The 22,929-nt window shown below is 40.9% G+C and overlaps 1 protein-coding gene across 2 annotated transcripts in view; it reads left to right on the forward strand.

The window, feature by feature from the left end:
* Positions 1-20,975, forward strand: part of SWAP70 (switching B cell complex subunit SWAP70) — a 41,650-nt gene extending 20,675 nt beyond the window's left edge. For both annotated transcript variants that reach the window (XM_074148650.1, XM_074148651.1), the window contains 9 exons: positions 4,495-4,722; positions 8,159-8,305; positions 8,552-8,660; positions 9,709-9,890; positions 13,718-13,825; positions 15,364-15,530; positions 16,312-16,510; positions 18,053-18,149; positions 18,896-20,975. In XM_074148650.1, the coding sequence (XP_074004751.1) occupies positions 4,495-4,722; positions 8,159-8,305; positions 8,552-8,660; positions 9,709-9,890; positions 13,718-13,825; positions 15,364-15,530; positions 16,312-16,510; positions 18,053-18,149; positions 18,896-19,005 (1,347 nt within the window). In that variant the 3' untranslated portion in view covers positions 19,006-20,975. The remainder of the gene's footprint in view (positions 1-4,494; positions 4,723-8,158; positions 8,306-8,551; positions 8,661-9,708; positions 9,891-13,717; positions 13,826-15,363; positions 15,531-16,311; positions 16,511-18,052; positions 18,150-18,895) is intronic.
* The last annotated feature ends 1,954 nt before the right edge of the window (positions 20,976-22,929 follow it).

The raw sequence follows: 22,929 nt of genomic DNA on the forward strand, positions 1-22,929 counted from the left end.
TTCTAAGAGACCCACTTGTATATCAGAAAAATATGTGAAACATCTATGATACTTCATTCCCCAGGGAGGATAGTGCCAGGAATACCTGAAAAAGAAAAACAAATAGGTGTTGAAACATCGGAAAGAAAGTGCCCTCTGAAAGAAGATATCATAGAGGCTGCATAGCTCATGTTAAAGAGTCTCTGTTCTTTTTATTATTTTTGCTTTCTCTTGGCAAAATTCTGGCTGAAAAGTTTCTCTGGATTTGAGATGGAAGCTATTTTTCATACCGGTTGGTCTGTACCGGAGTATGTAGCGTTAGCAACTCCTCTGTGTTTTTATGTCCATATCCAAAAGTAAGGTTCAGTCAGAGCAGCAGCAAACGTTGCTTCACGCACTACTTCTTAACCACAAGAGTAATTATGTTTGAGCCAGTAGACTTAATGTGCCAGTTATTTGCTGACTTGACATGTGTCTTTGTGGAGGAGGGGAAATGTCGTTTGCTCTCAGAGGTTCCTCATTTGAGCACATAATGAATGGTCTCTTATTTGCTTCCACACTGATCCAACTTATTTCTTTATATTTACCTCGCGCTGTTCCATATTTATACCCTACTGCAACACTCACTGTTGCTATTGAGCAGATATGCAGATATGTTAGATAAAATTTTTCTGCGGACTTTGGTTAGCCATGGGCTTATCTGAATGCAAGATAAAGCTTGGGGGGGGTATTTTTTTTTTAATTTTAGAAATTAAATTATAATATGCAGAGGTCCTTTTTCAGTTAAGAGTTAACGTGTTTTAAAATAACTAGATATTTTACGTATTTCCATGGGATTATAGGATATTTGTGGTCATGTTAGTGAATTGTAGATGGGGGTTAGCAGACCTAAATGTTTAAATCTGTTCTAATAATCAAAATAAGGTAAAATGTGTACAAATGACATTAAACAAAAGGATACGTTGACTTATTTTTAATGCTTTACCTGATAACGTGTGCTAGCGAAGAGTTTTTCATTGCTTCTTTTCCAGACCTTTAGTTTGATATACATGTTGTTCATATGGCTTGAGCAAAAAAGTGAAAAAATCTCTTCAGGTATGATTTCTTCATGTGTGTCTCTTTGTCTGCAAGTGAGTCCTAGTTCTTTGAGATAATTAACCAAAGGAATTTGAGAGCTGCATGCCTCAAGCAGCATAATAGGTTGTGAAATCTTGGAACAATACATTTTAAAGTTAAAGTTCATTAAGTTTTGATGGTTTTTTTGTTGTTTTTTTTTTTTTTTTTTTTTAAATGGTGTCTAGCATTTTGGCAGGTATATTATCTACCTCATTAAGCCTCAGTTACTTTGGCTTTCCTTTCAGCTTAAGTACAGGATCGTAGTTCAGAACTGCTGCTGCTCGGAGGGACTGAGCTGAGTGGCAGAATGTGTTTTCAATGTGGGGGAAAAAGTTACTCCTGCATTGATGCCAGAGCTCATTTCAGCTCCTCAAATCCAGGTTTTAGGAGGTTTGTTTTGAAACAGCTTTGCGGTGCTCCTGGTCTTGCATGTTGTAAAGGAGTTTTTGGGGTTGTTTCTTTTTTTTTTCTATAAAACTTGTCTGAGGTAGGAAGTAAGCTGCTTCCTGCCTTTAACTGAATGCAGAGGATTTATGGAAGTTGATGCTTAACAGCCTCGGATTAGTTTTTTAACTTAAGGACTTTGGAGAGTGAAAATCAGCAAAGTATATTTTAAATATTTTTTTAAAGGAATTAGTTCCTGAATTTTACAGAAATCCAGTAAAAGTTATATGTTGGCTGCTGGGGAGGACGTGCTGAAATTTCTTTGCTGTCATGTGACTGTGTTAACTCCAGCAACTCAGAGCTGTGCGTGGAACCGCCGCAGGGCACGGTTTATGGCTCGTTCTGGTGACCCGTCCGCACGTGAGCAGCGGTGAAGGTGGCACAGCAGAGCCCTGGCACTGCGGCAGCAGGGACCCGTGCCACCTTCTCTGCCCTGGGCACGCAGCCTGCGTGGAGGGACGAAGCGGGTGTGCAGAGGTGTCCCCCCCGGTGGTGCTTTACTCAAAAGGCAGAGGGGCACAGTGCAGGGCTGAAAGTGTCTTTGCTGATCACCTCCTACCCTGTGTTAGTTGCACTTGTCTGCAATGTGAATGCCAGTTTTGCAGATCCTATCTCTGCTAGTAAGAATTGCGTGAGGAGCTAAAAATACTGAAATGCCTTACTCGGTGAAGCTGAAATGAAAAGCAGTGCGCTCTACAACTTCTGTACCCACCCTGGAGGCTCATCCTGTGACCGGCTGGCCTGTCTTCTCTTAGACAGTCTTTGCAAGGAGGATATGACAGCCACATCTAGGAAGGCTATGCGCTTCCTGCTCATTCAGCGGAGCGGGAACTTTCCTCCAGACGGTGCAGCGCAGCAGCTTCTCCATTTTGCTGTAGCATTAGTCCACGTGCTACTAGAGATGGGGCTGTGAGACTAAGAACAGTCACTGAGAAGCCCACCCATCTATAGGGTGAATTTGGTAATTTACTGCTTTGCCAGATGAGCGTGTTCTGGTCCGTGCTTGTGTGTTTCTTGATCATGGATGTGAGGGAAAGGACGGAATTTGCCTGTGCTAGTTGCAAGAGAGAGAAGCTGCAGCCACAAAATTAGCATGTGTGCTGCATCAAAACAGTGAGGCCTGGGAGTCCTTGAGGTGAAATGTATGTGTGGAAAAACACTTCTTTATTTCTTTGTACTGCCAAATCTCTTACGTAGAGACTGCTGGGTGCTCAAAAGCCTATTCAACCAGCTGAGCTGTAGCTGGAAAGTGAATTTATTTTGTGGTGAAACATCCTCTGGCTCTCTCAGCCAGAGTTTTTCTTACCTGTAGGAGAAATTGCATTGTGCTTTCAAGTGGTGCTGAGGAACAGAGGTGAACCAGCACTGGTGATTAGAAAAACAACACCCTGAAAATCATTTGGTTTCCACCACTTTTCAACAAGGCACGTTCGTGCTGTACGCCTTAGTCGTTTTTGATAATGGGATCCAGACTCCTGAGTCACTGTTTCCAAAACCACACCTAAAATAGGTAAACTGAAAGTCCTGAAGGACTAACCTTCAGAAAAGCAGCACTTGAGGATATCCATGTTGTTTCCACATGCATAGAGAGAACCTGAAATGATGGTGGTGCTTTCCTTCCCCACTTCCACCAGGCAGTGTGCAGTGCCCACCCTGTCGCATCCCTCCTGCCCGTAGAGAGGCAGGAAAGCTGGGATGAGCCCTGGTCTGCAGCTCTGTGGACTGACCTGCCTGTTCTGTGCTGGCCTCGTGGTGGCTGGAGAGAAAGGCCAGCCTCTGAGGGAGCTGGTGCTGCCCTGTCCCTGCAGTGGGCTGGTGCAGGAGGGTGCTCCAGCGTGGGGTTACTCAGCACCCTCTCCCCAGGCTTCCTCCTTCAAGAAGGCTCAGGTGGCTTTCGTGTCTGCCCTGGCTGGTTTCTAAAGGCAGTCGGGTTCCCTACGAAGCTGTCGAGGACACGCAGTGAGCCATTACCCAAAATAGCAGAAGGCCACATTAGCTTGGTCTGTCTTCAAATCTGGGTTAAATGCTGTAATTGGTATCCTGTGACTTCAGTCATAGGAAGTTAGAAGCCTGGCTTTTACTTTGTTGTGTAGAGGCCTTTGTAGGAAGGCTCTCACCAATTATTTTGTTTAAAGAGCCATTAAAAGCATTTTACATGTGCTGAAAGCTGTAGGTGGGCTTAGTTTAAAATACTGAAAACTAGTTTAAAAAGCAAACAGCCATGAGTTTATAAAAAACCAAAAAACAAACGACGAAACTCAGCCTTCTTTCCCTCTTTTTCATTCTTGTGTTTATTTTGACTGTTATTAGTGCTATTATTCTGTGTATGGTAATGCTTACAGAATGTTGAAAGATAAAAAGAAAAGGAGTTTATTTTGGAAACAGTAAAAGCGGACACAAAAAATTTGTTCTTTTACTTCTCTTGATACATCTCCCAAGACTTTGTCCAGTGATGAAAGTGCTTGAGAGCTAGGGAAGAGGGGTCAGGTGAAGACTAAGCTATGTGACCATAGCTTGGTAGTTTTTCATTTCACTTCTTGTCCAAAGTGCTATCTTTTCTTATTTTTTCTAATTTGTTTGCCTTTTATCTTATATGACTACTTTTTGAAACTTCTTGCTTTCTCACACTTCAGTCATCATGGTTTGGAAGCTGTTACAGGGAAGGTCCCATGTGTTCTGTGGGAATCTGAAATTATTAAAAGAGACTGTCAGATTCAATTCTGTGTTTCTTTACTATGAAGAGAGTAGCTGCAGGAAGGGCTTGGCAGTCAAAAGTTCAACTGAGACAGGAGCCTAAAATCTTTGCTGATTAAACCGCTTATGTTAGGGGCCTACATGTGGACGTAGGAATCTAGCTGTAATGATAGTCCCTAGAGAAGCTTAGTTTACAGCTCTGAAACTCTTGATTTCCCTGCCTGCTGAAGATGATTAATTTCTGTTTGTGTTTCTTTACAGATTGAATATTTACTTAAAAAACTCACCGAAGCAATGGGGGCAGGCTGGCAGCAAGAGCAATTTGACCATTATAAGGTTGCTCTCAACACCAGTCGAGAAGGTCTTTCTGCATGGGAGCTGATTGATCTCATCGGAAGTGGGCAGTTTAGTAAAGGGATGGACCGACAGACAGTGTCCATGGCAATCAATGAAGTCTTTAATGAGCTCATATTAGATGTACTCAAACAGGTAAGAACCACAGAGAACTAATGTTTTAAAGTAGAACAATTTATTGCATTATTCAAAAATGTTCATCTTGTACTGAAATTTCTTTACCTGGTGGATAATGAGGAGGGCGAAATTAGGTATATTACTTTTTAAGTACTTTTTAATACAAGCTTATTTTTATAAAAGAGAAATTGTGATGCTGTTCAGATTGTTTTAATTGATTTGGTATTATGAATGAGTGCTCTTGACTTGAAATACAGCCTTTTATATACTCATCAACTGCCTGTTAGCTGATAGAATAGCTGCAACGCGCTATCGATTCTTAAACTGGTGACACCTCTTCAGTCTTTGAAAATGCTTTGTTCTAGTTTTGGTTACATTGCAGCAAATATAAGTTGTGCTGATGATAACCTCTGCATTCAAACAAGGGGGTCTGGACAAAAGTGTTACTCCAGCTGAAAGGTCTGCTTCTGAGTTGCCCCACTGCAACAGGGCAAAAAGGTGTAGAAGAGCTCCAGAGCTCTCTCCCTTCTTGTTCTGCTTGGCAGGATACGTGACTGACAACTTGCTTACCTGTATTCAAACACAAGAAGACATGCTGGCTTTTATATTCTTAGCAAACTTCTGTCAATCTTTGGATTTCCGGTGGCTGGATTATCAGTTTAGGAATGGCTTTAAAAACTGCATTTCTTTCATGGGAAGTATAAATATCACAGGAGCCTGAGGGGTCACAGCAGAGCTTACCTAGAGAGCTATTTAAAATTGACTTCTACCTGGCAGAGAATTTTTTTCATCTTTGATTTCTTGGTGAGGAGAGACTTTCTTGGCAGGCTTTCCTAAGCTGTTCTGAAGAAATCATCAGAAGGTCTTGGCACAGGAAATTCTTTCAGAATATCCACAGAACAATGCAAAAGTCTATTTTTGTTAACTGCTCATTGCCTGATGGAGGTGAGGGCTGGACACACACACATCCACTCTCATAGTCTGTTGAGGGCAAAATGAAATCATTCTGCTGTTTAATACCATGAAAATAAAATAACCAGTGTCAGGTCAGTCCTTCCACTCGAAACTTGTGAGGAAATCGGATGGCTTTTCAGTTTTGATACTGCATTGTGTTTCTCCTGCCTCGCCCCCCCCCGCCTTTTGTTTTTTGACTGTCTCCTTTCTTTCCTCTCTTGGTGGCTGGGCCTCTTTCTCAAGGATGTGTGAGTGTCATTGAATGGTTCCTTGACACTTAAAAATAGTTTGTGTCAAGATTTGGCCCAGAGCATCCTGGACAATCACTGGTCCAATGGAGAACAGAGTTCCCTGTGTGTCTTACAGACGTCTGGTTCGGTCACAGCTTGTACCCTGATACCTGCTCTTTTGTTTGTCCTGTTTATTGCAGTATATGATTACTTTAAGGTATTAATTAATGACATATTGTATCATAGCCAAATGTCATACTGCCCTTTTTATTGTACACTTCTCTTGCATTTCCAAGGCTTATGGTGGGTAGCAGTGAAAATTATAAATTTGTGATTTCTGAAAGATGTGTCCTTCATGCAATAGTTTGTGTGAAAAGTTCCCCAGGAGCTGCCAGTGGGTTCTTGAAAGATGAGAAGCAGCTGATGCACTGAAATAATAGATAAAAGATCTTGCAGAAATTTGAGGGGAAAATATCAGTCTCACTTGGCTTTGAAAGCAAATTCGGTATGTCAGGAAGGGGAAAAACACCGGGTTATGACTTAGACTGTGCAAGGCATGAAACCGTGAAGCTGCGGGAGTCCTTCACACGCCCTTACGACCACCCAGACCTCAGGCCTGAGTAAGGAGGTGGCAAACAAAGCTGTTTCTCCGTGCATTCCTGCTTTGGAGCAAGGGGGTGGGATGGCACAGGGGAATAGGCATGGCCTTGGCTCTGGCCACGTTTATCTGGCTAGAAAAGCTGAGCACAGATAAGCTCTATGTGTAGGGAGGTTGTTTCTTTTTTGTTTGGTTTCTTTTGTTGTTTAAATAAAAGAGCTTCTCCAACTGTCCTGAATTTTTCCTCCCCTCAGACCTGTACAGAAAGACACCTTTGACTTAGATGTACCACAGCACATTTATTTGTTTATTTGCATCCAAAATTGCTATAGCTAAAAACCAGTCTAGAAAAAAATGTTCTTTGGTCTCCTGTCCAAGTTTTCCATCCTCTTAATCTGGAATACTTTGAGTACGGTGCTTTCTGTATGGCTTGTTCATAGCTATATTGATGTAGGTGTTTCAGTTGCATCTGTGATTTGACTTTTTCCTGAAGTTGGAATTCAGACAAAAGTATTAGGGAGTATGGTTTCAGAAATGGCAGGTATAGCTGAAAAACTGGCAAACTTTGAAACTCTAGATTAAAAATTGACTAGGTCACAGCAGTGCCCCTGATAAGATCACCAAAAATCAAACGCCTGAAAGAATGACCAATTATTATATCATTCTTTGTGCACCCTTTTCCATGAGATGGTTTTTGAATTGCCATAGCCACACTGGATAATATGTAACAGGGTTACTAGTATGACTGCATATAGTATTGCTGCTTATTTTTTAGATATGTTAATATTCAATAGAGGCAAACTTGGATGATTTGCTTATAATACCAGCCCTATTTGTTGTCATTACAGAAGATTATAATTTTTGTTTTTATTCGTGTAAAGCTCAGTGGCAAAGTATGGGCTTCTCTTCCTTCCTTCAAAATAGTCTTGTTAAGGCTTGCAAAGGTTTTTCTTATATAGGAAATTGAGTGGATCATCTTTCAAGGAAAATAAAATACTGTGAGTAAAATCTTGGTATTGTTTAAATCGAGGTACAACTCTGTTCCTTTAAGGAAAAATCCTGGCTTCACCAGTGTTCCCGTATCCCATCCAATAAAGATGCCAGGAGTATGGTTCTGTTATCAGTTTCTCATTGAAGTATCCCATGTGGGATCTCTTCTTCAATTGGGTGCAGCTAAATGGGTGTGTTGGCAGTGTAGAGCCACTCCCAGCACAGAGGTTCTTCTGCTTTGTCCCTGGGAGTATCCCGAACAGGCTGGATTTACAGTGTGTAGATGCAGGCATCCACACAGGACTGATTTTTAATAATGGCTGTCATTAAAGTATTACAGGTGAGTCTTAGTGATGGCAAATGTCTCTGCTTGACTGAAGAAAATTAAATTGTAAAGGTCATCAAAGAGGACCAAAGAGTCATAATAATGGCTTGATAATGACATAATAATAATTGTTCAGTTCTTCAGGTAACACAGTTAGTTAAAACCTGGACACAAGAGCAGGGAGCTCATGTGCTAAACAATTAGCGGTGGGCTGGCATTGGGAACGGAAGTGTATAGGTGAAGTATTGGGGCCTTGGGTTAACTTTTCTGTGTGTTCTGTTGGGACTTAAGCCACATAACCAAAAGACCAGGCTCAACAGAGGCTGGGCATTTCAGCTGTTCTGCTGCTTTTTACAGGGCTACATGTTGAAAAAAGGTCACAAAAGGAAAAACTGGACGGAACGATGGTTTGTGCTAAAACCCAATATTATTTCCTACTATGTAAGTGAAGATTTAAAGGACAAGAAGGGAGACATCATACTGGATGGCAACTGTTGTGTAGAGGTAAAAAAAAAAAACCACCAAAAACTATTAATATCTCTAAAGATAAGAATTAATATTTTTTTGTGTGCAGGATGGACTCCTGATATCTTTTGTTAACAGAGCTTTTTTTATTTGATATAAAAACAGTTTATAAACATTCTTTTAATAAAGGTTTTTAGTGCTTGACATGTGCTTGATACGTGGAGCTTGACAATATAACTTAGATTTCAGCGTTCGCAAGGCTAATCCTTTTGTTACCCATTCTAGGCCTTGCCTGATAAAGATGGAAAGAAATGCCTTTTTCTCATAAAATGTCTTGACAAAAGCTTTGAGATCAGTGCCTCTGATAAAAAGAAGAAGCAGGAGTGGATTCAAGGTGAGGTTTCAAAAATCTTAGTTATGTGAAAGTTAAGGCAAGCTGAGGTCTTACAGCTGTGCTTTACTCAAATTTGAAATTCTTGGTCTTGTGATTTGTGATGTCTCTGTTTTGGACACATGGAGAGGAGCTTGAAGGAGCCTGAGACTTGGAAAGAACCAGAGATCCACGTAAGGGGAATCGGTTTCTGTCATTTAGGTGCCTCAATTTGGGCAGCCAACATGAAAAGGATATTATTGCTGTTTTCTTTTTCTGTATTGGCTGCACTTCTAGGGATGAGGAATGGAGAGGGGAACACATCGTAAATTGTTGCTTTTAGGGAGAAAGGGAAAGCTTGCTTATTTCAGCATCATAAAATGCTGACTTTGCTGTTACAATTTTGCTTGAGGTAGTATGGTTTGGTGAGCTGAGGATAAAGCTGGGAATTGGGGCTTCCTCATCTATTCCCATGGTGAAGGTACTTCTGTGAGACCTTCCCAGATATGAGCGGAATGATAGTTACGTGCACCTTCTGTGGAGTGAGGTAAAGCCCTTGCAAAGCCACTGTTGCCAATGCTATTGAAGTATCTACAGCATTTAAATACTTGGAGCTATGTGCTTTCATTTGCGCTTCCCTCTTTACCTAAAGCGTGTGTATAATTGCACCTAAATCAGATTTACGAGTCGCTGAATCTAGGTAGTAAGAAATCTTGAAGTGTTGGGGTGATTTTGCAGCTAGGCATACAAGTGACTTGTATGTCTACAGCCTGTTAGAAGTCTATATTGAAATGGACATAAACCATTGGAATTGCCAGACCTTGTCCTTGTGGTGCACAGCCAATGCTGAAAGGCAAGCATCTTTCACTTTTGGTTTGTGTTGCCAGCTTGCCTGATGAGAATTGGGAGAACTGACAAGAGTTATTTCTGGTTTAAAAGTACAGTAAAAAAGACCCGAACAAACACCACCACCACCACAAGTAACTTATTCGCCGAGGCTACCCAGAAAGTTTAGCATTTCCCTTCAATGGTGTTCTCTTCCTCTCCCTTTGTCTTGCACGCTCCTTTGCAGCCATACAGACCACTGTAAACCTGCTGAGAGTGGGGAGCCCTCCACCCCACAAAGAAGCACGCCAAAAACGAAAAGAATTGCGCCAGAAGCTGTTAGCTGAGCAAGAAGAGCTGGAGCGGCAGATGAAAGAACTGCAAACGGCCAACGAGAACAAGCAGAAGGAACTGGAGACCGTGAGAAAGGTGGGAGAAAGGCTGACCTTCAAGCTTAAAGCTCAATCTCTGTGGTTGAGCTGGGCTTCTTGAAGTATAATTAGGCATCTATTTCCTGTTCAGTTGTTCAGACGCGTTGGGTGAACTCCTCCAGAGGAGGTGAGCTTGTGTCAGCAGCAGCAGATCTGCTGGTTGAGTCTCCAGTGCAAAGCCTTCAGCGTTGACTGCAGCAGTTTCTGAGGACTCTACAGCAGGCTTGGGGTAACTGACGTGGCCCAGCTCTGTCCCCTCTACTGATGAGGGGATTGTAAAGCTAATGTAGAAGAAAGCCCCAGCTGTGTGGACGATGTTAGGGGACCAGAGAGTCTACTATTTTTGGTTACTATTGGGTATTTTGTTTTTCTTTTCTGTCAGACATGTCTGTCAAACTTGGGACTTTCCATTAAGATTTCCTTACATAGTTTTCCAAAGTTATTGTATATGTGTGGTGTGAGAACTTTTCTGTTCATACAGGTGTGGTTTCCAGAGATACAAATTTAATTTACAAAGATTCCAAAGATGCAAAGTGTTTTTTGTGAGTATGTATAGGCTTAATTTTATTAGAGTAGTTTGGGAGAGATTTATAGAGCTGAGACATATAGCAACCATTTATAAACTGTTTAAATGCATGTTCCTTGTAAATGCTGTACTGACTTCTAAAAGCCTGAGAATTGGACTAGAAATCTCTGAGTATTAGCAGAAGGCTTGCTGAATACATTATTTTCCTCGTAGACAGCTTTTTAGTCTAACAGGAGATCCCAAGGTGCCTTTGCTCTGGCTGCACACTCCAACAGTAGATTGAACATGCTGATGGATCTTTGTACTTTGGAACAACTGGTACCTCTGTGATAGTTCTCCACAGAGATTTGATTTAGTACCCAGATATACTTTCTATCTATCTTTCTTTTTAAAGACTTGCAAGAAGAGTTACTATGGCTTTTCTTGTTGTGATACCTTCTAATGAGGAGTGTGCCTTGGAAATAGCTTAGAATGCCGTCACATGCCTCCCTCCCCGCTGCTGCCTAGCGTTTCGGCTGCTGACTCCCTGCTGCTACAGCAGGACAGATCTTTGCTCTGTCTGCTTAGTTGGAAGAGTTTTTATTCGCTACCTTCCTAAATTAATTTGATTTTTTTTTTTTTTTTTTTTTGCATTCCTATTTAGGACAAGTCTGCATCATTTCTTGAGTTTTTCATAAATGAAAAACCACTAATTTTAGCCCTCAGTTAGAAAAAATTTTACTGATCTTTGCAGCGTGGGGGGGAGCTATATATATCACGAGAGCATGTTAAAGGTGCCGAGTCTAGAAAGCAAATAAAATAATCCAAAAATGTATCTTATTAAGTCTTGTCATTAAGTCACAATTTGTAGTGAGGAGAAAATTGTCTTTTTTTAATTAACCTTGCACTGACAGTACTGGTGTGGATATTATTGTTTGCCTTAAATGGAGCCTGACAGTGGAAAACCCTTTTTTTAATTTAATTTTAGCACCTATATTCTACTATGTGTTTAAGATTCAGAATGCAAAATATGCTTTAAAGGACAGCCTGTGTTACCTGCAAGTAATATACCTGTTAACAGAAAGCATAGAACTGGATTTCTGTGTTGAGTGTGCTTTATGGAGAAAAAGTTAGAGGGTAAGGTAACATGAGAGCAACCCCAGAGGAGCAGCAGGATGTTGACGGGCTGCAGGGAGTTTTGTAGAGATCACAATAACTAAACTAAAGAGAGTTGAGCAAGAAGCATCTTTGGAAGTGGACTGGATTAAAATTACTTCTCAATAAAGTAGTTTAGTCTCTGACATGAACTACTGCACTTTGACTAAGTGGAATTAGTGGGGAGGTACTGTGTTGGAGGAACTTAAAAGTGTTTGAGTAGTTAGAAAAAATGTTCTTCAAGGAAAAGGCTTTGTAAATGGTTCAGGAAACTGAATTGTTCTGGAAAGCTTAGAGTTAGATTTGCTCCTGATGGCAGTGAGCCACCACTTACGCAGCATCTGTCAAAGTGCACTGAGACTGGTTGGTATTTTGATAGCTCTTGCAGTAGAAAATTTCAGAAGAATAAGAGTCTTTGTCTAAAATAGATTTTTTTTTTCATATTTTTAATGGAATTTTGAGATACACCCCTTGAACAGACTGAGAGGTAAGTTTTCTCACCGAGAGAGCATGCACAAGACTTGTGCACCCTTTCTGTTTCAGTTTGGGGTCTTGCATGGGATTCAGAGACTGTGCTAACTAACCCTTGCTGGAATGGTGTGTTCCTGTTGATTCCCCCTCCCTCCCCGCCCCATCGTTTGGGACTTCTCCCTAAACTGTGTAGTTGTTGCCAGTAACCTTACCTGCCAGGAACTGATGTCCTCTGACGCGAACTAGGCAGGAAGTTGCTGATAAAGAGTGGACAAACAATGTATTTTCTTGGTGAGCTCTGGCAAAAGCCTAGCACCCACCCTTGCCTGTGGCTCTGCACGTTCGTCCTCTCAGCTCAGTATTGGCAACGTTTGTTTAATTTCAAAGTGGGGAAGGAAATTTCACTTAAATAGGCATCTTGGATTGACTACAATGACATGCTTTCTAATGTTCTGGCAGAGGAGGAATACTACTTCTAAAAGACTGGCATTTAAGCCTTTCAAAGGAGAACAATTCTGTACTATCTTCTAGAGCTTAAAAACAGAAACTAGGAGCCTTCTCCTTCCCTTCTTCCATCTATTTATTTCAGATTGGAGTGATATCACAGGCACTTTAAAGGAATGAAAATTTTAGCTTGATAGTTACAATCATTTAGGCATCTCATTAATCCATCTAGGTTGTATGAGGGAAGATAGTTTAAATGTGGTACCTTCCAAAAATACTAAAGAAGATGGGTGTCCCACTTACTGAAGGTCTGCGGAAGCAATTTCACCAGCCTAGCATATTACAAAAGAAGGCTGCTTGCTTTGTGTTTCCTCTGAAGCATCAGATAAGTTTCTTTAGGAAAACTCTACAAAAGAATTATTTTGGTTTCAGTATAGGTGAAGTTTTGGCTGGTGTTTGTACGTTTCTAACCTCCCATGCATTCTAAAAATATGTGCTGTCAAAATCATGATGAAAGGAAGAACTGTGACGACTACCTTTATTTGTGAAATCAAGATGCAAAATAAAAAAAAAAAAAAAAAGTTAAGTAAGTTGCACAAAGGCGTGAAGGTACGGGCAGCTGTTTCCTAGGCCTTAGCTTTGACTAGGCTGATTTCCCCCCAATTTCAAGTGATGATTATTGTCTAGAATTTTATTTACCTTACATGGCAATTTAGGGGATGTTCAAGGGATGTGATTCACAACAGCTCGATCACTTATTATAGTCAAAGCTTATGACACTTCTGCTTTCCCGTAGCAATTTTAGAGCTTCTCACTTCTGTTTCTGCATGAACTCTGTGCATGCTGGCATGTTTTCACTGTTTGAACTCCTGCGCACTCCTGCCTGGGATGTGCTTTTCCATAATAGTTTTCTATCCCATATGAGAGAGAGCAGGAAATACAGTGATTTCTACTGGTTGTGCAAAGCAGGACTCAAAGGAAACTTGGAGAAATCTGATAATTGACTTTTAATTGGTAAATTTAAAGTAGTCTTGCAAATAACAAGATTAAAAATTATATTTAAAGGTTGAGAATAGCCTCAGACATAAAAAAAAAAAAAAAGCTGGTGCCTTAATGCTTTTGAAGGTTTCTTCCATTTTTGTTAAAAACAAAAATTGTTAAATAAAATTCCTTCCCCTCCAAATGTTATCATTTTGACAAATTGTTCTTTCTTTCTTTTCTCCCCCCTACCCCTCACTCTTCTCTTGCAGCAACTGGAAGCAGCAGCTGCTCGTGCTGCTGAGGAAGAGAAGAAAAGACTTCAGACTCAAGTTGAATTACAAGATCGCTTCAGTTTGGAGCTGGAGAGAGAAAAAATGGTGAGTAGTGCATGTGGTTTTTTGCTACGATTACAGAGAGCGAGCAACGCGTTCAGCAATGACTTCCCTCACAGGCAGTCACTGAAAGGATTCTGCAGATTTCGCAGGAGGCTGGAGAATGCAACCTGCATTGCATTTATTAGAGATGTAAGAATAAAATATTTTTACAAGTGAATTCAAATACCGGAACAGCTTGCTTACAATTTGTATAGCATTAAAAGTTTAAATATTATTGGAAAATTGGGAAAAAATTGACTGTTTGAAGGATAAATGCAGACTGAAGTTATCCTTGCAGTTTTCAAAGATGGAGAGCCTAAGGCCAGTACATAGTATATGAATATGCAAAATGAACACAGACATAATCAAAATGCATTTTAGAAATTTTCTGACTTGACTATATTCCTAAAACTATTGCTTTTTTATACTGTGTGTTCTTTTGCATTTACACACACAAAAACTTAAAGAAATGTTGTAGCTTTACAATGCTGTTACTATAATCCATACTGAGAATTTACAAAAGAACTAATTTTCAATCTTCAAGAGCTTTGTGAGCCGTGATGGGTTTTTCTGTTAGCTGGAGTTCGTTAGCTAGTCAAGTTGATGTGATGGAACGTTGCTTAGGACATAAATGCACACAGTGCTGCTTTTTGGGCTGAGTGTGAATTCCTGAATACCATCACTTTCTGGGTCAGCGGGATTTAGGTTGGCTGAGGGAAAGCAGGCTGCAGACCAGTGGAGCGGGACATGCCATCCTGTCACACGTGACAGAAAGCCTTTCTTTGGGAGCTATGCTTACCTTCTGTGGAGTACACTTTATGTGCTGCTAAATGCTGAGGTTTTGGTGCTTTATCCCCGCTCCGTTCAAAGCCAGCTGACTGCTGTTGTCCCCAGCACAGTGATGGGCTGGGTGGGAGGACAGCTCTGGTCAGCAAAAGGTGGGGGATGAGGATCAGAGACTGGGCGACTGTGGATGTGCAGCATCCCTTCACCTTCCTCTATCCCTTACCATTGTCTTTTGTAATAGTTGCTCTTCTTGTAGCAAGGCCAGCCTCCTTAATCTGTTTCCAACCCTTTATCCATCCAGTTCTGTCAGGGTGCTATCATCCTAAGGCACATGTGCGAGATACACTGCTGCCAAGGGAGGACTTGCCAGAGGGAAGGAGTGGAAACAGTGTAATTAAACCAGCCTGACCTTTGTGTCTAGGCACTCTACAAGCTTTCTCCTCCTTCAGTTTAGTGCATATCTGTAAACTAAGTGACAAGTTCAAACTGATTGAAGTTACCTTTAACACCCTGTGAAAATCTGGTGCTGCGTGAAGTAAGGCAATGTAAGTAACCTGTGTTATTATTTATTTTCTTAAATGCTTTTAGTTACACATCTACAAATCTAGACTAAATTTTATCAGTTTTGCTCTGGAGGCAGCAGGAAAAGCTTTGTCTCTGAAAATATTATCTGAGGGAAACCTGGTAATTCCTTTAAAAATTGGAAACCCAAGTTGAATTGGTAGCTCATATGTGTCCTCAATTTATTCTGCTAGGTAAGACAAAAAATGGAAGAGCAGGTTGCTCAGAAATCATCTGAACTGGAACAGTATTTACAGAGAGTACGTGAACTGGAAGAAATGTATAAACAGCTACAGGAAGCTTTGGAGGATGAGAAGCAGGCACGTCAAGATGAAGAGACTGTAAGGAAGCTTCAGGCTAGGTATGGCTTTGACCTAGTAGAAATTTATTTCAATTCCCCACTCACCCTTGCAATAATAAGTAACTGTGCCATACTATTAAAGATTGTTTGCATCTTGGACATGCTGCTGGAAAGGGGGACTAGTTGAAGTCCAAACACAGGATAGATTATTTTTTTTCCCCTTAAGCTATGCAGGCTTAAGATGGCTTTTTTTTTTTTTTTAATGTGTTTGATTAGCCCTTAGCAGTGGGAGTGCTTAGCAATTTCAGAAAAGCAGGTGCAGTTACTTTTCCATCAGGTGTTGTGCTCGTTGACATCTGAAAAACAGAGACCACTCTGTGCAGACTTTACAATTGTGTATTTTATAAAGCAGTAACTGTAAATATGACTTTCTGCTGTATTTTATCACAGGTTTAAATTATAATTGATAAAGGGTTAAGTCTTCTCTTACTCATATGGGCTTTGTTTAGTGTAGTTTGTTTCTTCACATATTCAGTCCTCCTAAGACAATTAAGATGATAACTTATGCATGCCTGTTTCTTCTCTGGTTTGCAGTGTTGTGTATTTGCATTATTGACTACATTTTGTGAATAGCCCTTTGTAGCACTGCTGGCATGATTTTCAGCTTTGCGCTGAAGACAAGCCGACAAGCAATAACTTTTTCCCGACTTCCCAAGCTTGCTTTTTTTTTTTTTAATAGAAAAAGGAAAGGAAATAATTAGCTTGGCTTCCTTACATGTATGCTATGTAATGTATACATCTTAACTTTAAAGTGCAGTTAGCGTCACAATCCCCATTGCAGATTACTGGAAGAGGAGTCAGCAAAGAGAGCTGAACTGGAAAAATGGCACTTGCAGCAGCAACAGACCATTCAGATGACAGAAGCAGAGAAGCAAGAGCTAGAAAACCAGAGAATGATAAAGGAACGGGCTCTTCAAGTTGCTATGCAGCAACTGGAACAACTTGAACTGGAAAGGAAGGAAGCCCTTGAGCAATATGAGGTGAGCTGTTCTGTTCATCACCCTCTCATACTTAGCCAGGTGTTCAGTAGTTTAACTGAATTTGAAGTTCATCAATGTCATGCTTCTTTAAGGATTAATATGGCACAAAAAATACAGTAACAGATAGGATAGTTATGTGTTGGGTTTTTTGGCCTAGACCAGTAGATACGTTTGAAGAAGGGGACGTGTTTCAGACACATCACCTCTTTTCTTCTTTTGTCCCAACTCGCATGCAAGCCTGCTTAGTCGTATCCTGAAACACTAACTGCTTAGGCAGTCCCATTGCTGTCATAACTAAATGCCCTATGCTTTTGAATTAATATTCTTTTAATGTTTTGATGATGGCATGGGGCAATATTGTCTTTTACAGATGAAAAATCAATGTGCTACTGTAGGCCCTTGCTCCTCAAAAAGGTATTTAAGCACTGAACTGATGTCAAGGAGAGCTAGGAAATTAGCTCAGATTCTCAATGTGTAGCAGCACCTCACGTCCCAAATGCCAGGCCTGTTCTCTGCTCCACTGAGTGTTTTTGGTGAAGGCCAGTAGCTGTATTCATGGAAGAAATACGAGTCAGAATCCAGTGAGTACAGAGTCTGAAGTGCTGCCTACTTTCTAGGGTTTGGGAGGTGTTGATCCTGTGTGTATTTGGGTCAGGAAACAAAACCTGACTGGATTTCTGTTTAACTAGGGAGTGTGTTTATGCTGTCTCTGTGCCCCTGAGGTTTGCTTTGTGAAGGACAAGCTCATGAGCTGCCTCGACTGGCACAGAATACAAATGCTGCAGTGACTGCGAGCAAGGGCCCAGGTGGGGTAGTTCTGGCCACTTTACAACTTAAATGTTGGTGTTACATCTAACACCATCACTAGATTGCTTTTGGCTAATACTAACTTTTTTTAGATGACTTCTCAGGCTTTTTGTATATAAAACATCATTAACTACTCCAGAGGAATTGCTGAATCCAATCGACATAAAAAAACCCTAAGCAGGAAAACAACCAAACCAAAAAAATCCACAAAACAAATGATGGAGTAGGTCACTGTGATAGTTGACTTATTATTTTAGAAATAAATAAACATTCTGACCTTCTATTTGGAATTGACCAAAAGACCAGTTTACCCTGAAGAATACCTCTTTCTTGCTTGGATGTAACCACAGCGGTCTTTTTCATAGCTTACATTTTATGATTTCTGATAGTGAAAGATACCCACTAGCTGGGCTTAGTTGGGAACAGAAAATGCGTCTTTCTGTTTTGAAACTTCAGTTTGTTTTTGGTGTTCAGGAAGACTAGCCCTACTTAACGCAGCTACAGAATCTTGTAAAACCTAGTTATTTTTGGATTCTGGTTTGACAGCTTAGTTTTTACAGCTAGCGACGATTAAATTACTTAAGATGGTTAAAAATGAAGTTCTCCTGTCTACACTAAATGGAGTGCTTGCTGAATTAGTGTGGTTCTGTCTTTAGATTAAAAAGGGTGCTTTTTCTTTTTATATAAACAGAGTAAAGTTGTAGTTGTTTTCAAGTGGGCTGTATCTTATTTCAGGAGGTTAAGAAAAAGTTGGAAACGGCAGCTAATAACACCAAGAGTTGGAAAGATAAAGTAGCTCATCATGAGGGATTAATTCGACTAATAGAGCCAGGTAAGTCATTAACAGAAAAGTTACAAAAACCACATATTCATTCTGTCTCATATATTAGAGATCACCTAGTGGTTTACTGAAGTCTGCCTCTTCCTGTAACTTCCTGGTTTCATGGCAGTGAATATAAATATCACATTTGTGAGAACTGCTGATGGTAACTGTCAAGTCTTTACCTCTGCTGGCCCTTCTATAACAATTAGGGGGTTTATTATTCTTACTTGTTTACTTATTTAAAACAAAGCAAGGATTAACCTGAACATTGCATGGTTTAGGTCTTTAATGCAGTTAGCATAAATGCTAATTGCCAAAAACATGAAGTAAAGATAGCTAAAATATTTGACTTTGGGAAAAAGTTTAATTTCTTAGCTTAATTAATAGCGTGCCAGCCCAGAGGAAAGTGGCTTTGTAACACAGTGCTGGAGAGATCGCTTTCCTTCAAGGACATCTCTAAAGGCAAGAAGGAGAGGGGTTTACTAAGATACAGCTGTTTGGGGTGAGGGGGGGCAGTTTGGAGATAAGGATGCAAAAGACAGCAGCAGTTGACATCTTCTCACATTAAGCACCTTCACTGATGGTGTCCCAGAGACTCCTTCCTCCTTGGTCAGGCAGGTCCTCAGGTCACCCTTGAGAGAGTGACAGCACTTACCAAAGCATCTTGTGGTGACACTCGTCCTGTCCCACTGATGGTGGGTGAGCAATGTCTCTGTCAGAAATGCCTGTTTCAAGTATTGCACTCGGTCTTCCAGGCTCCAAGAATCCTCATTTAATCACAAACTGGGGCCCGGCCGCCTTCACTGAAGCTGAACTCGAGCAAAGACAAAAGAACTGGAAAGGGAAAAAAGCCACTTCTGAGTGACGACAGTAGCTGATGTGCTGTTTGTAAACAGAAGCCCACCTTTGTTCATTCTGCTTCGCACAGAGCAGCTTCTCGCTTATAAAGATCTTAGTTTGCTCAGCAGGTTGGGCCTTGCTATGAAGGAAATACTGTTTACCACATAGGAGTGTCTCTTCAGAGGTCATTAATTACAATATGTGGTGTCTGACAGTACTTGGTGTTTTCCCTCACGTTTCCAGAAATTACATTCTTTTATACAAAACTTCTCAACTGAAGGTTTTTATTTAAATGTAGCTTGTGACAGAGTTGTTTCCGTACCAGCCTGTAACAATCTGACAGCATCTAACCAATCAAGAAGCATCACTTTCATTCCAAAAGTGAGGGAAGCAATAATTTCATTGGTTCGGTTGTTATAATTTAAACCCGGGATAAATCGATCCTGGAGGTTCTGTCCAACTCTGAGATGGAGCATTACCTTTCTTTCCATTGAGTCTCCTTTTATTTTTGCTCTGTCCGTCTGTTGTTCTTTGCACAGTGCTTGCTGCTCAGATAAGTGCTTCCATAGCGAGAGTAGACTGGCACCACCAGGTATCTGCTGGCTGGTTGGATTTTGTGTCCCGTTCTCATCTGTCTGCAGGAATCCAAACAACAGAACTGGAAATAGACATCTACAAAATACTGCTGTAAAACATTTGGAAAAAGTAGTTATGCAAGATTGTCTCATACTTGAGAAATGCTAAAGAAACTTGAGAGTTCTCCTCATAGTTTTAAAGCGGACAGTTTTGACTTACAGATTTCTGGAGCAGATGAATGGAAGATGGTAGCACGTACAGGCCAAGTATCGTCTGCATCAAGGCTGTGTTTGTGCAAGAGATCTGATTATAACATACTGCTGGTTTAGATGCAGCACATTTGTCTTACTCTTAATTGGAGGAGATTTAAAAAAAATGCAAGAGGAAAACTAAATTTGACCTTCTTATTTTAGATAAAAATGATAAATGTGTAGCAATAATGCTAAAAATTAATTCCCGTCAGTAAAATAACTTCTGTATTTCTAGTAACAAGGCTTCCCAAAGAGCCTACTGCTCTGCCTCAAAATTCTCTCCAGGGACAAAGCCAGTTATTTCTGTTTCTGTAGGGAAAAGGAACAAGTGTGCGATTTTGCTTTGTAGATCTCCCACAGCAGACAAGAAGCCAGTCTATTGCTAAGTGAAATAGTAGTTTTCCTAATTGTACAGCTAGATATTTTGAGAACTGAGTACCCCCCCTTCCTGAAGAGCAGGTGCCATCGGTGTGGCTTGTTAGTCAGCTTTGACCTCTGTATGTACCCGACCACGGACGTCCATCTCTTAGCGCCTGCTTTTTAGTTCAGCTAAATGTTAAATTATTTTTTAGTAAATAAGAAGTGAATGTTTCCAATGGATAACCAGTGCATTTGTGTACAGCATTGTGATGCTTGGATCTCAGAAGAGCAGAAGCTGTACAGAAGCGATCTTCGGATTTGGAAGTCAATAGCAGTTTTTTATTTGCCTATTAACTAAGACTCATTCAAATACTGAATCTTCTCAGACATTTATTCTCTGGTTATATTTTTATACTAATAGAAATCTTTAATGTTTCGGTAAATGGAGTGCTGATCCAGGATCTTCCTATTTGTATTTACTGTACAGGAAAGCAGTAGTTCCTTAAGCTTGCTAACAAGGCATTTTTTAAATTGATTGTGTTTACAGAAAAAATGTGAAAAAAAAAAGTAATAGAAATACTAATGTATACATTGTTAAACTTTGCTGTAGGAGATGAACAGTATTTATAACTACCAAACATCTTTTATGTGGAGAGCAGAAGGTGCATTGGGGCTAAACTTGTTTAATTTTTCTAACAATCTTTATTTTTGACAAATTTTTTTTAAGAACACCAAATGATGCATGTTTTCATATTTTTTACTGTTCTTTAGAACTGGCTATTTAATAAAGTAATACAAAGTCATTTACATTTCTGAATTAATTGATGTCTTTCTTTTGGCATGGGTTTCTTTTGAGTTACTGGAGTTCAGAATCCAGTAACTGTTGGGAAGTATTACTGTGATGGAAGAAATATATTCCTAATGGTCTGATCAATGGGATTTGGATTAATGCCACAATAAAGGCAGCGGTCACACAGATAATACAATATAAGCACCCCTTCTCTTACAGGTTCATATTCAGTGCACCTTGCCACAGTGTAATGCTGCTCAGCTATTGCAGACAGTGCTGCTCAGCAGCACCAAGCAGGCTGGGTGGGAGATGAATTGATATAACAGGCGCATCTACAGTAGCACATCGAGGCTTAGGTTTCACCCCGGGGTCAGGGCAGACCCCCTCTTACCAGCGAGCTAGTGGGGGAAGCTGACTGCAGAGCTTGGGTACCTTGGCACATACGGATGTGTGCCTCTGCAGGAAAAACAGCCCCTCATTAAAATGTCATCTGCATATGTCTGTCAGTTATTTATTTCTTAGTCACTATTAGAAGAGGAAATGAGGCAAGTCTCCTTTTAGCTTTGTTGTCCCTGCTTGCTCTGACAAATTAAGCTTTGTGTGAAGTGCTGCACGGTAAAAGTGGGGGAAGAGGATGGTTTAAAAATTAACCAATTGCATTTTGAGCAAAAAATAGTACTTCAGAGTAAGTCCATTAAAGCTACGCTAAACAGAGCATGAGTCAGAGTCACTACATCTCACAGAACAGTGCAGCATGGAAAACTGCACCCTGGTGCGGTCTCATTTCCCGTTAAATTTCCAGGGTTACAGCACTCATTCCAAGAAACCAATGAGACCGCTAATGGTGCGGATACCCTCTCTATGAAACATGGTGCTATGCGCTATGGCTATCACCATTGCAGTGCCTTACAAACATACCAGGCTTTCCTATGCAGTTGCCTCTGCTCTTCTTGACCCCTCAGCAGGATGCACTGAAGGGGTCAGTCTGATTCAGACCAGCAGCACAAATACCATGTTGTTTCCTCCAAAAACAAGAGTGTTTGTGGTTTTTTTGGCCCTGTGACCATTTTATGGAGCTGATTTATGAGACTTGCACACTTATGCACACATTCCCAAACACTAACACCCCAGTTTCCAGCAACTTGTATTACTTCTGTTCAACTGTCCTGCACAAACAGCCACAAAAGCAAAGACTACATGGGAAAGCAACAGTGTGTTAGGACAAGATCTGTGTCCTGGGGCAAGCTGGGCATGGTGGGGGGGAGGGAGAGAGGGGAGGTGGGGCAACAGTAGCCACAGCATCCATTTCAGTAAAAAAGTGAACTGAAAATAACCACTCTGATTTTTATCTCAAATATGTGAAGCAGTTAAGTAAACAATTTTTGAGCAAACCAGTGCACGGCCAGGAAAGGGGATCTCTATAAGGGCTTTTAGTTGCTTTGGAGACAGAGGTCATTATTTGTTCATAAAGGGCACAGAAGTGAGCAATTATAATGTTCCATAAAGTTGTCATATCTAATAGAAGAAAAATCTGCAACACTAGCAAGATTTTAGTTCCCCCACTCATCAATTAGGGACTTTCCAACTTTGCCTGCCTTATGCCGGTTATTTGGTAATTGTGGCTTTCATTTTATATTTTATTTTACTATTTTATATTTTTATTTTAATCTTTTCGCGTCACGGTGGGAGCCCCCCCCCCCCCCCCCCCCCCCCCCCCCCCCCCCCCCGGCATCTCCCCGCCCGGCTGCACCCGCTGGGACCTGGTCCTAGGGCCGGTGGGCGGCAGAGGCAGGACCCAACGGGCCTGTCTCATATCTGGGCTCCAGCTGCCACCTGGTGGTGGCTCAGGCCTTAAGCGCCCCAGCTGGCGTTATTAGCGGGTTCTGCTTACCCCGTGAACGCGCTCCGAGACAATGAAAACCGCCCTTCAGCTTCATTCCCCTGCAACAACTGCAGCGGCCGCTTACAAGAC

This window comes from Numenius arquata, chromosome 6 (genome assembly GCF_964106895.1).
Source record: "Numenius arquata chromosome 6, bNumArq3.hap1.1, whole genome shotgun sequence".
NCBI lineage: Eukaryota > Metazoa > Chordata > Aves > Charadriiformes > Scolopacidae > Numenius > Numenius arquata.